This window comes from Nycticebus coucang, chromosome 11 (assembly GCF_027406575.1).
Source record: "Nycticebus coucang isolate mNycCou1 chromosome 11, mNycCou1.pri, whole genome shotgun sequence".
In the NCBI taxonomy this organism is placed as follows: domain Eukaryota; kingdom Metazoa; phylum Chordata; class Mammalia; order Primates; family Lorisidae; genus Nycticebus; species Nycticebus coucang.
In genome coordinates, this window is record NC_069790.1 from 28,835,516 (window position 1) to 28,849,194 (window position 13,679).

At 38.3% G+C, this 13,679-nt stretch overlaps 1 protein-coding gene across 13 annotated transcripts in view; it reads left to right on the forward strand.

Moving 5' to 3' along the window:
- CPVL (carboxypeptidase vitellogenic like) overlaps window positions 1–13,679 on the forward strand; it is a 249,760-nt gene that overhangs the window by 118,117 nt on the left and 117,964 nt on the right. For 12 of the 13 annotated variants that reach the window (XM_053609286.1, XM_053609291.1, XM_053609285.1 and 9 more), the window contains 2 exons: window positions 12,865–12,987; window positions 13,323–13,454. The exons of the other annotated variant lie outside the window; for it this stretch is intronic. In XM_053609286.1, the coding sequence (XP_053465261.1) occupies window positions 12,865–12,987; window positions 13,323–13,454 (255 nt within the window). The remainder of the gene's footprint in view (window positions 1–12,864; window positions 12,988–13,322; window positions 13,455–13,679) is intronic. 13 annotated transcript variants of the gene reach the window in all.

Genomic DNA, 13,679 nt, shown 5'->3' on the forward strand with positions numbered 1-13,679 from the left:
TCATCTACCTTTAATCTACTTAAACAGAACAATTTCCAGCCCAGAATTCTGTACCCTGCTAAGCTAAGCTTCAAAATTGATGGAGAAATCAAATCATTTACGGATATACAAACATTGAGGAAATTCGCCACAACAAGACCAGCTCTACAGGAAATACTTCAACGTGTTCTGCACACTGACCACCACAATGGATCATCAGCAAAGTAAGAACTCAGAAATTAAAGGACATAACCAAACCTCCACACTGATGCAAAACATAAAACTAAGCAATGGACTCTCACAAAATAAGACAAATAGAATACTACCACACTTATCAATTATCTCAATAAATGTTAATGGCTTGAATTCCCCACTGGAGAGACATAGATTGGTTGACTGGATTAAAAAACACAAGCCATACATTTGCTGTCTGCAAGAAACACACCTGGCTTCAAAAGACAAATTAAAGCTCCAAGTCAAGGGTTGGAAGACAATTTTTCAGGCAAATGGAATTCAGAAGAAAAGAGGAGTTGCAATCTTATTTTCAGATACATGTGGATTTAAACCAACTAAAGTCAAAAAAGACAAAGATGGTCACTTTATATTGGTCAAGGGAAAAATACAACAAGAAGACATTTCAATTCTAAATATCTATGCACCCAATTTAAATGCTCCCAGATTCTTGAAACAGACTTACTCAGTCTGAGCAATATGATATCTGATAATACCATAATAACAGGGGACCTTAACACTCCTCTTACAGAGCTGGACAGATCCTCTAAACAGAAATTAAACAGGGATATAAGAGACTTAAATGAGACCCTAGAACAACTGTGCTTGATAGACGCATATAGAACACTCCATCCCAAAGATAAAGAATATACATTCTTCTCATCACCCCATGGAACATTCTCCAAAATTGGTCATATCCTGGGACACAAAACAAATATCAACAGAATCAGAAGAATTGAAATTTTACCTTGTATCTTCTCAGACCATAAGGCACTAAAGGTGGAACTCAACTCTAACAAAAATGCTCGACCCCACACAAAGGCATGGAAATTAAACAATCTTCTGTTGAATAACAGATGGGTGAAGGAAGAAATAAAACAGGAAATCATAAACTTCCTTGAACATAACAACAATGAAGACACAAGCTACCAAAACCTGTGGGATACTGCAAAAGCAGTTTTGAGAGGAAAATTCATCGCTTTAGATGCCTACATTCGAAAAACAGAAAGAGAGCACATCAACAATCTCACAAGAGATCTTATGGAATTGGAAAAAGAAGAACGATCTAAGCCTAAACTCAGTAGAAGAAAAGAAATATCCAAAATCAAATCAGAGATCAATGAAAATGAAAACAAAAGAATCATTCAGAAAATTAATGAAACAAGGAGTTGGTTTTTTGAAAAAATAAATAAAATAGATAAACCATTGGCCAGACTAACGAGGAATAGAAAAGTAAAATCTCTAGTAACCTCAATCAGAAATGATAAAGGGGAAATAACAACTGATCCCACAGAGATACAAGAGATCATCTCTGAATACTACCAGAAACTCTATGCCCAGAAATTTGACAATGTGAAAGAAATGGATCAATATTTGGAATCACACCCTCTCCCTAGACTCAGCCAGGAAGAAATAGAGCTCCTGAACAGACCAATTTCAAGCACTGAGATCAAAGAAACAATAAAAAAGCTTCCAACCAAAAAATGCCCTGGTCCAGATGGCTTAACTCCAGAATTCTATCAAACCTTCAAGGAAGAGCTTATTCCTGTACTGCAGAAATTATTCCAAAAATTGAGGAAGAAGGAATCTTCCCCAACACATTCTATGAAGCAAACATCACCCTGATACCAAAACCAGGAAAAGACCCAAACAAAAAGGAGAATTTCAGACCAATCTCACTCATGAACACAGACGCAAAAATTCTCAACAAAATCCTAGCCAATAGATTACAGCTTATCATCAAAAAAGTCATTCATCATGATCAAGTAGGCTTCATCCCAGGGATGCAAGGCTGGTTTAACATACGCGAGTCTATAAACGTTATCCACCATATTAGCAGAGGCAAAAATAAAGATCACATGATCCTCTCAATAGATGCAGAAAAAGCATTTGATAAAATCCAGCATCGTTTTCTAATTAGAACACTGAAGAGTATAGGCATAGGTGGCACATTTCTAAAACTGATGGAAGCTATCTATGACAAACCCACAGCCAATATTTTACTGAATGGAGTAAAACTGAAAGCTTTTCCTCTTAGAACTGGAACCAGACAAGGTTGTCCTCTGTCACCTTTACTATTCAACGTAGTGCTGGAAGTTCTAGCAATACAACTAGGCAAGACAAGGAATAATAATACAATTAGGCAAGACAAGGAAATAAAGGGAATCCAAATGGGAGCAGAGGAGGTCAAACTCTCCCTCTTTGCTGACGACATGATCTTATACTTAGAGAACTCCAAAGACTCAACCACAAGACTCCTAGAAGTCATCAAAAAATACAGTAATGGTTCAGGATATAAAATCAATGTCCACAAGTCAGTAGCCTTTGTGTACACCAATAACAGTCAAGATGAGAAGCTAATTAAGGACACAGCTCCCTTCACCATAGTCTCAAAGAAAATGAAATACCTAGGAATATACCTAACAAAGGAGGCAAAGGACCTCTATTAAGAAAACTATGAAATCCTCAGAAAGGAAATAGCAGAGGATATTAACAAATGGAAGAACATACCATGCTCATGGATGGGAAGAATCAACATTGTTAAAATGTCTATACTTCCCAAAGCAATCTACCTATTCAATGCCATTCCTATCAAAATACCAACATCGTATTTTCAAGATTTGGAAAAAATGATTCTGCGTTTTGTATGGAACCGGAAAAAACCCCGTATAACTAACGCAGTTCTCTGTAACAAAAATAAAGCTGGGGGCATCAGCATACCAGATTTTAGTCTGTACTACAAAGCCATAGTGCTCAAGACAGCATGGTACTGGCACAAAAACAGAGACATAGACACTTGGAATCGAATTGAAAACCAAGAAATGAAACTAACATCTTACAAACACCTAATCTTTGATAAACCAAACAAGAACATACCTTGGGGGAAAGACTCCCTATTCAATAAATGGTGTTGGGAGAACTGGATGTCTACATGTAAAAGACTGAAACTGGACCCACATCTTTCCCCACTCACAAAAATTGATTCAAGATGGATAAAGGACTTAAACTTAAGGCATGAAACAATAAAAATCCTCCAAGAAAGCATAGGAAAAACACTGGAAGATATTGGCCTGGGGAAAGACTTCATGAAGAAGACTGCCATGGCAATTGCAACAACAACAAAAATAAACAAATGGGACTTCATTAAACTGAAAAGCTTCTGTACAGCTAAGGAGACAATAACCAAAGCAAAGAGACAACCTACACAATGGGAAAGGATATTTGCATATTTTCAATCAGACAAAAGCTTGATAACTAGGATCTATAGAGAACTCAAATTAATCCACATGAAAAAAGCCAACAATCCCTTATATCAATGGGCAAAAGACATGAATAGAACTTTCTCTAAAGACGACAGATGAATGGCTAACAAACACATGAAAAAATGTTCATCATCTCTATATATTAGAGAAATGCAAATCAAAACAACCCTGAGATATCATCTAACCCCAGTAAGAATGGTCCACATCACAAAATCTCAAAACTGCAGATGCTGGCATGGATTTGGAGAGAAGGGAACACTTTTACACTGCTGGTGGGACTGCAAACTAGTACAACCTTTCTGGAAGGAAGTATGGAGAAACCTCAAAGCACTCAAGCTAGACCTCCCATTTGATCCTGCAATCCCATTACTGGGCATCTACCCAGAAGGAAAGAAATCCTTTTATCATAAGGACACTTGTACTGGACTGTTTATTGCAGCTCAATTTACAATCACCAAAATGTGGAAACAGCCTAAATGCCCACCAACCCAGGAATGGATTAACAAGCTGTGGTATATGTATACCATGGAATACTATTCAGCCATTAAAAAAATGGAGACTTTACATCCTTCGTATTAACCTGGATGGACGTGGAAGACATTATTCTTAGTAAAGCATCACAAGAATGGAGAAGCATGAATCCTATGTACTCAATTTTGATATGAGGACAATTAATGACAATTATGGTTATGGGGTGTGAAACAGAAAGAGGGAAGGAGGGAGGTGGGTGGGGCCTTGGTGTGTGTCACACTTTATGGGGTCAAGACATGATTGCAAGAGGGACTTTACCTAACAATTGCAATCAGTGTAACCTGGCTTCTTGTACCCTCAATGAATCCCCAACAATTAAAAAAAAATAATAAATAGATGGTCTGTTTGGTACTGACTGAGTTGTGGCATTGTTATCTCTACTCTGTGCCTATTATTTTGAAATCATTTTTTGATAATTTCAGGTTATTGTGAGGGTACAAACAACCAGGTCACAATATTTGAATTTGTTAGGTAAAGTCCTTCTCATAGTTGTGTCCTGCTATTTTGAAACCATGTTAAAAGAAATAGTTTACTTTGTCTAAAAAACAAAACTTACCATTTGATAGTAGTTCTGTTTGCTTGTGTTTTATATGATAAGGAGCAAAACATGTCGGGGCCCACGCCAGCTCCTTGCCCCACCGTGTGGACCATGACATGGCCACACCAGAGAGGAGGGTGGGCCTGCTGCTGGCAGGAAGGGCCCAGGAAAAGCTGCTTCATCGCCTTCTCTTATTCTCTTCACTTCTGCCCAGAACACCAACTGGAATTAATTTTCTCTCAAAAGAGACAAATGAGTCTGTAAATCACCCTCCTTGAGGAATGAAAATTTTTACTTCAAAAGGAGAAACAAAGCTGTGTTTAATTCCCATAATTAACTTCCTTTGTAAGTGTTATCCTTTCTGAGCCAGTAACTATTAGTGAGATTGCCTTTATTCTTACACATTTAGAATCCTCTCAAGTATACATGGGCCCAGCTAGAAGTTAAAGCAAAGTAGTCTTCACCAGAAGGCAGGCAGGTGATGGGACTAAGGGGACTGACTATTGTTCCCAGAACATGGGGCTTTATGTACCACTCTGGGAAAGTGTCGGTACTTATGGACAGTGGTGACATCGGATGGTGAGGCACTTCCAATCTGTCAGGGCATGTGTTTAAAACTGGGTGTTTCTTCTCCATCAGCAGAAAACTGCAGGCTTTCTTTAGAAGCAGTTTTGGTTTATTTGAGGGCCCAATACAGTCAAAACTTTGAAGCTATTTAAAAATTAATTAGAGAGCTTAATGGAATACTTTATATTCATCTGCACGGGTCAGGGAGGGCCCTATTGGGAGCATCATGTCTGACAACCCTTACTAAGATCATCATGGCCCACTGGGTTGAGAAGGTGGGCTCCCAGTAAGAGCCATGTTTGTTTAGTTTGTTTCTTTCGACACTAAGCACAGTACTTAACGAATGTTACAGAGTAGCTATGGCTAGATAAAATAAAAATATTGATATGTTTCTCTCCATCACCTTTTTATATCCCTTTTATTTCCTTTCTCTCCCTACGCCATAGTCCCTGGGGATGTCCCTTCCCCCTCCATTATTTTCCTGGCCAGTCCAGGCCCAACTCCCACCCTCAGCCTTCCTCCTGTTGGCTATATTGTGTTTGGGTTCTATTTCTCCATCTTTCTTCCATCCCTATCATGATTGTTCTGTTTCAGCCGTCTTGACTTATTAACAGCTCATTGTCCATTAGAAAAGATTTGATAAACCCAGTCAGGGTTCTCGACATGTTTGTATGTAATAGAGAACATTGCTGATACATGGAAAGACATTCGTAATAGGGAAATTTCAAGCACTAACATGAAAGTTGAGGAGAGGCATTTAAGGTGGGGTGGGAGAGCTATCCTAGCAGGCTTGTGATCCTTACTGTACTGTTCTGTGTAGACTTGTATCATTATCTATTGGCCCAAACTGTGATCATTAAATTTGGTAGCTACAAGGATGTCTAGTTCATGTGTTTTATTTGTAGATCTTGTTTGAGAATAGCAATGAAAGCAGGCATTATGCTAAGCACTGTTTTATGCATTAACCCCCTAGAACCCTGATAGCCACTTTATGAAGTAGGCACTATTCTTATTACCCCCATTTTATAGGTGAGGAGACTAAGGCTTAGAGAGGTGGTGCCTTATCAAGGTTACCCAGCCAGAAAGTGGAGGAGCAGTCAGACTCCAAAGCCTGAAGATTGTCATGCAGGAACTAGCTGAGGATTATAACCCTGCTTGTGGAGATGCCTCCAGGGCCTGCCTCTTCCCACAGAACAGGTCCACTTTCTACAGAAGGGAGTCAAACACCCCCTTCCATATTTCGTGCAGAATCTCTAGAGTCATCAACCTTATGTAAACAGAAGTTCCCTAGCTTCTTGGACATCTCTGTCTCTCTGGCCAAGACTTAGTTTTAATCATAAAGACTTGGCTTTGATCATAAAGTTTTATGGAGTAAATGGATGTTTTGAGTGATATAAAGACTTGAAGTCCTTGGGATGCAATTATTTCTCAATACTTGGAACTTTCTGAATTTTATTAGATAACGTTCAAGCTGGTTTAACTTGAGTTCATAACAAATGTCTATTTTCAATTATGTTCATCTGCGTTTGCCAATATTTTCTTTGGAATTGAAAATGGATTTGTGACAATTTAATTGAATTTAATATTACAAAATTCAAGGTTTAAGCTACAACCCAAAGAAGTGAAGGAGGGCATATGGAAATGTTTGCAACTTGGGCCTCTGGCTTTAGGATAGCATATCCAAATCAAATCAATATGTATTTACTGATTCTTTAGTTGCATGGAAAAGAATATAAGTAAATCAGAAGTCATTATAAGCTCTGTCTGAAGGGAACTACCATGCTGGACCATGTAACATGCATACATAAATAGTACCTGATTAGATGAGATGTCTACATGGGGGCTGGAAATGCTAAGTTAAATCTATTGTTAGTGTCAACCTTCTGAATTCTACCTATGGTGAGCAAACAAAGACTCAGCTGTTTTACATCATGCAGCCCCAAGTGCTCAGGCTCTATTTAAAAGTCAAATTAATTGTGGTCTACATTTTAAACAAAAGGGTTTATTCATCTGGTTGAGTCACCTGGCTACAAGCTAGGTTTCTGCAAATTGGCACCAAGGTCAGATAAGCGGGGAAAGATGCATCTTGTTCACTTAAGCCTATCACTGACGGATTGATTTTTTTTTTTTTTTTTTAAGGAGCATCTTCTCAATACTAAATAAGAATATATTGCTTGGAAGGTATCATGTCTGTCTACATAGTTTACATGACTGACATTTGGCTATAGGTCAAAATGTTTTGCTCTATGTTTATGCCTGCAGATTTTACAAATTTCTCTTTAAGCACATGTTCAACAGAAATAGATGGCTTTGATAAAGCCATATTCTTGTTAGAAAACTTTTTTTCTTTTCATTGTAGCAATGTGGTCTTGAATTAGATGATGCATGGTCTACAGACGTTTAGGAAATTGTAGCGATTACCACACACTGGAGTTCTAGCTTTTCTCATTCATTAATTTTCTGAACTGACCATTTTAAAGCCACGTTTCTTTCTTCAGAGAAAATAATTGTACTGAGTGAAATAAGCTTTTACCCCAAGGCTAGATGAAGTCAAGTCAAGCCTAATCCTGTCCTTGTGGCTCTACGTTGCATGCTACTCCACGATACTTAGGCTTTGATACTTTGACTTTGATCATGAAGTTTTATGGAGTAAATGGATGTTTTGAGTGATATAAAGACTCTAAGTTCTTGGAATGCAATTATTTCTCAAGGCTCACTTATTAAATGTAATAAATTTCACCAGTTTTCATGGCTTTCTTTGGGTTTTCAATGTGTGTCTAAAGTTTTCTTGGAGCCATTGAAATTCTCTTGCTTTCTCTGGTCCACTCCCATAAGTGGGGGTGGGGCAGTTCTACCATATTCCATGCATGGGAGGAGTTGGAGAACAAGGCCTTCCTATGGCTCTTTCCCAAAGGACAGCCAGCCTTGATTTTTTCTAGGGATACAGAGGCGTTCTCACCAGCTCTATAGTGAATTCTTCATCTCAGAGGCCTCATTCTTCTCGAGTGGCTGGAGATAGTGGGGACAGAGCAGGAAAGCATATCCCTTAGGGCTCTCAACAGGCCTGTGGATGGTGAAACTCCGTGTCCAGGTTTAGATGCACCTCATTTCAAAAGCCAAAAAAATCCATGAAGTGCATAGGCGGTGGCAAGGTAGATACTGAGTATAACTGCATCTATTTCTTTTTTTTTTTTTTTTTTCTGCTAAACTGAAGCCTTACTTACTTAAATGTGGTCAACTGAGAGTAGCTTAAACATAGTAACTGCTAACATATGTGAAATTTCTGTAAGAGGATACTGTTTCCTTTATAATGACACTGATACTGTTTTATTTTTCCTTCTGGAGGAGCTGATAGAAGCTTGATTTTAGATATGAAATCTTTTTTCCTTCCTTAAAAGTATCCAAGGGGCAGGGTTGCAGTAAGTAGACAGTGAATGTTGTTAAAACATGTAAGAAGGGAAAGATTCAGACAGAATACACAATTACAAGTTTCTTTAAGTCCAACTTCATTGTGCTTTTACACATCTGGATAATTAACCAAGCATTACCTTTCCTCTAGACTATTTTTACAAGTACAATGTGCTCCTCACGTGATTTCCATTAGGCTGTTCCAAACATTATTTTAGAACTCAGAAAGATTGCAGACCAAGATTCAGAACTACTTCTCAGCTATGCTATTGAGACCTTTTGCTCTCACGGGGGAAACAAAAGATTGAGAACTGAATTCTGAGATCCTTTTGATGTAAGAGGAGAATTGGAAGTTTATTGCTTCTTTAAGCTCCAGCAAATACAAAGCGAGTATAACCACACCCTAATACCTCTGGTCCTTCTCATTGGTGGTGAGCTCAAAATTTGGTCACCATGGGAAAAATTAACCAAACAAGAGCAATGCTTGAAACCGTAGCTCGAAGCTCCTTTAAGGATCAGAAAGGAGGCTAAGGACAGACTGAAATCCTGATGTGTTATTTGCTGACCTCGTTTCAATTATTGTGTTAGAGGTGTATGTTCATGTGGCCAAATTCCTCATTTGAAGGTTACTGGTAAATTCTAAAATTCTGGCCACGCTTTTCTTCTTTGTTTCTATAATTGCTTTGCTGTTGCCAGGGTCTGATCTGATGTTAGGTTACTGTTAATTCACAGGCGTCAGGAGCTTCACTGGCCAGCTGCTGCCCACACTGGTGAATAGCCTTATAGATCAGAGAAGCCAGGAGACTGAGAATTCTGGTATTGTCTTTGGGGACAGAACTCAGAACAAAAACAGCAAGAGTTCATAAAATTATAGAATCATGATTATAAAGTGAAGATCCTAAACAATCACACCTAAGTTCTTCTTAAATATGAGGGTCTATTCTATTTCAAATATATTCAGAAAAGAAAAACTAGGTAAAATAAAACATACTTGATTTACTGTCTGATTGTCTTTTGAAGCATTTGAGGTGGTCAGAGAACTGTTAAGTTGAAAAATAAATGATTCAAAAGGAATAGGTAAGTCTGATCTTGTAAAAAATAAAAGAAATGTGTCTCAACAAGGAGAGATAAAATAATTGAAATTTTATTATCATGCTTTAGGGCCTGTTTTCATAAAATAATTCTATAATTATCTACTGTGTGACAGCCTGAGTCACCCAACTAATGGAATGATTAATGAAAAAGGCAATGAAGGATTTGTCACACTGACACAAAGCAAGGCAGAATGCAATAGTCATTAGAAAGCAAAAAAATGAGGTAAACATCATGACAGTCAGCAGATGCAGACTGAATATTGAACCATCTGGTTTTCGATATGATTATACAACTATCCATCTCGCTGTCTTTTGTAAGTGGTCAGCTTAGCAAGCGTGGAGTCGATAAACCCAAGGTATGGTCCCAGCTTTGGGCCATCAGAGACCCACAGTGTATTTCAGGCCCATTGAACAACCTGGAATAGGCTAATGAGAAAGGGGGGTCCTGGAGACAGCCAAGCCTGTGCTGAATTTCAGCTAGACACATGACCAAAATGCACAGACCCTTCCTTTCATTGTTGTAAGATATAGAAAAATGATGCTTACCTTAAATTGGCTGAAATTAAATTAGATGAAATGGACTGATTCATAGTAGATGCTTAAAAATCAAGTGGGTATTCTTTCTTAAGTCTCTGCCTGTATATATCTCAGATACACATGATGATCAGTGGGGGAAGGTGCCATAAAAATGCTGACGTTTTAGCAAAAAATTGTCATTACTACCTATACAGCCATTTAAAGTGTGTGCCCTTCCACTTCAGAAAGAGTCAAGAGAGGTGTTTTATTATCAGGTCCTATAACAAGATGACTTGAATGAGAATATCAGTGGCAGATGTGCTTTTTAGCATTCATAACAATTTTCACTAGAGAAAAATATTTAGTAGTAATGCCTGAGAAGTCATTAATTGTCAAACATGTTTTTATGGACCTATTTGTGCTGGGCAATGTACAATACAGATTTGGGAAATAATAATCCATGAAATGGTCAACTTTGCTCCATAGTATTTCAGTCAAGGTTTCCATAATGTTGTTTCAAAAGATATTGTGACCTTTATGAGGACAAGCTTTATACTTTATTTTTGTGTCTCCTTGAGTAACTACATAATGTCTTTGACAGAAGAATTGCCCAATAAACCATCGTAGAATGGAGACTTTATAATAATACATCTTTACTAATGAAATGATTACTAAGGGAAATGTGCTTTTGTGTCATATTACGGAAATTTTATTTGGTAAATGTTCACTTATTTTCATCGACAAGAGAATGTAGCACATTTATGCAAGAAGCCAACTTTCAGACACATAAACACATCTTTATAGCTAAAAATGTACTCATGAGTATGAATGAATAAATTATTTGATTAAATACTTTACCTAAATAATTTTTATTGCACAGGAAGGCCGCAGCAATGAGGAGATTGTATAAATTACATTCTTTTATCATAACGCAAAAGGAGTTTAGGTTTGTAGTTGATCAGACCAGGTATAATTCTGGCCCTACCACTTAACCTAAATTTCAATGTCCTCATCTTGAAATGGGAATAATGATATGTCCAGCATATGGTGATAGACCAAATGAGAGCTCTCGTTGGTTCCCACACTTTGAACTATAAGCCCGTGGAGACACCATGAAGCTCCTGTGGACTCACTGATACCCACATAATGCCTCTCGTCTATTTTGAACATATATGCGTTGATCTTTTTGAAATACAGATTCATTCATTCATCAACTTTTTATTACATAATAGACTCAGATAAATAAAATAGATGGATATCCCAGTGATTACGGATCTTATATTCCAGTATGGATAGGAGAACAAGAGTACACAAGATAGATAAGTAAGTTGGAAAGTGAAAAGCATTAAAAGGAAAAATAAATGAAAGAAGGGGAGTATAAAATGTGAAAGAAGTGGTGCTAAAATTTTAGATTAGGTTGGGTAGAGAAGGCATCCCTGGGAAGGCCTCACTTGAAGAAAAGAGGGAATTCACCCTTTGGGTATCTGGGGCTAGGGTGTTCCAGGTGGAGGGGACAGCTAATGCCTAGGCCCTGGCAGCACATGCCTGATGCAGGGATAGTATGGAGCCGATGGGCCAGAGAAGAAGGAACGAAAGGACAATAAGGGATGAGGTTAGTAAAGCAAGCAGATCATTCCACCCTTTGCCTCAGAAAAAGCACTTCGCTTTTACTCTGGTGGAGATGGGAAGTCATTAAAGGGTTTGAACAGAGGAGTGGCATGATCTCTTTTTACGTTTTAGCAGGACCACATCTTGCAAATAGACTGGATGGGGATTAAGGAACAAGAGAAAGGGGCAGTGAGAAAGCTATACTGTAGCAATCCAGGACAAAGATGATGTGACGGATGGGGATGTGAGAAGATACTGGGCTCTGGACAGGTTTGGACAGAACAGGTGGAGTTGACAAGTTTGGGTGATGGACTTCTTTGGGGTGTGAGAGGAAGAGAGATTTGACCTGAGGATCCAGAGAACAGAGTTAACCTAAATTGAAAGGGAGGCTACAGAAGGGCTTGGGGTAAACCTGAGTTTGAACACACACACTTTAATATTAGACATCCAGGTGGAGACGTCAAGAAGGCAACTCTCTGTTGGAAAAAACACAAAAACAGTATTGGATCAATAGTAACTCTTTTTCAGCATAGTCTAAAAGTAGGACTTTTATCACGTTTGTTAGGGGAAAAATTATCTACAAAATATTTTGACCTTGAAAGAGGGCCTTGTGCTGGAAAAGTTTGGAAATAAAGTTCAAGTGAAAGTTTCAGTGGCCAATAAATTTTACTTTCCTTTACTTTTTCTGCTATTCCTTTAATACATGTTGATTTCAAATTTGGTGTCACTATCAGATTTTTAAATCTTAATTTTGGTCTTGAAATGTTTTTTTCGCTTATAAATCTTTGAATGGAACTTTCTGGTAAGAAAAGCCCAATGGATAGTATAATTGTGTTTACTGGGCCCACCATTTTATATTGAAAGGAAATTAGAACAATTGCTCATTACACGTGCACTTATTATCTTTTGTGCACCTAACCTGTGCACCTAACTCGGTGCTGTTTGGGACAACAAAAAATTTGAGAAACAGCTCTTTGCTATTGTAGAACTTACAAAGTGAGGTTAAGAAACAGATGGTATCCCTCACATGGAAAATCTCTGCTTTGTTGTTATTTTAATTAGCTTAAGTATAAATAATTTTACTAGCAGTCAGTTTGTAAGTGCCCATTTCAATATCTGTCCTTGTCAGTCTTATGCAGGGAAATATGTGCCTGCCATCGCACACCTCATCCACTCCCTCAATCCCATGAGGGCACAGAAGATCAACCTGAAAGGAATCGCTCTTGGAGATGCATATTCTGATCCTGAATCAGTAGGTGTCTCCTTTTTTCTTTCCATGTGTCCCATAAAGAGATTAAATCTCCTTTTGTCAGAAGGAAGCCTCCTCTTACTTTAGAGGCCTCACTTGATAAAGGAAATACCAAGTTAACTTTATGACTTAAATTTCCTAATTTTTACCCAGTGTTTCAACATGTCAACTTACTACATACGTCAGGCTACAAGGGCTATTCAGTGCAAGTGTGTGTGTGTATTGTGTTGTGTGTACATACGTGTGTGTGTGTGTGTGTGTGTGTGTGTGATTTTCCTAGTTGGCTGATTCCTCCCTTCTTACCCAGTCAGGCTTACAGGCGCCTCTTTTGTCCTCAGATCGTAGGAGGCTATGCAGAATTCCTGTACCAGATTGGCTTGTTGGATGAGAAGCAGAGAAAGTACTTCCAGGAGCAGTGCGATGAATGCGTAGAACACATCAAGAAGCAGAATTGGTTTCAGGCCTTTGCAGTGAGTTCTGGTGCCCTGTGTTGCCCTCAAGCAATTAGAACCATCTGAGGGGAGGAGGGGTCATAACACCTCTGGAGCACAGGCATTTTCTGTTAGAGAGGGTGTATCTGGGGTGGTGGGGGGAGTTGAGTGGGCTCACGAAGAAAAGAATGGTGTTTCTTTGGATTTACATTGGCTGTCTTTTAAACTTGAGATCATCTTGGAGTGTTTATCTAACTGTGTCTT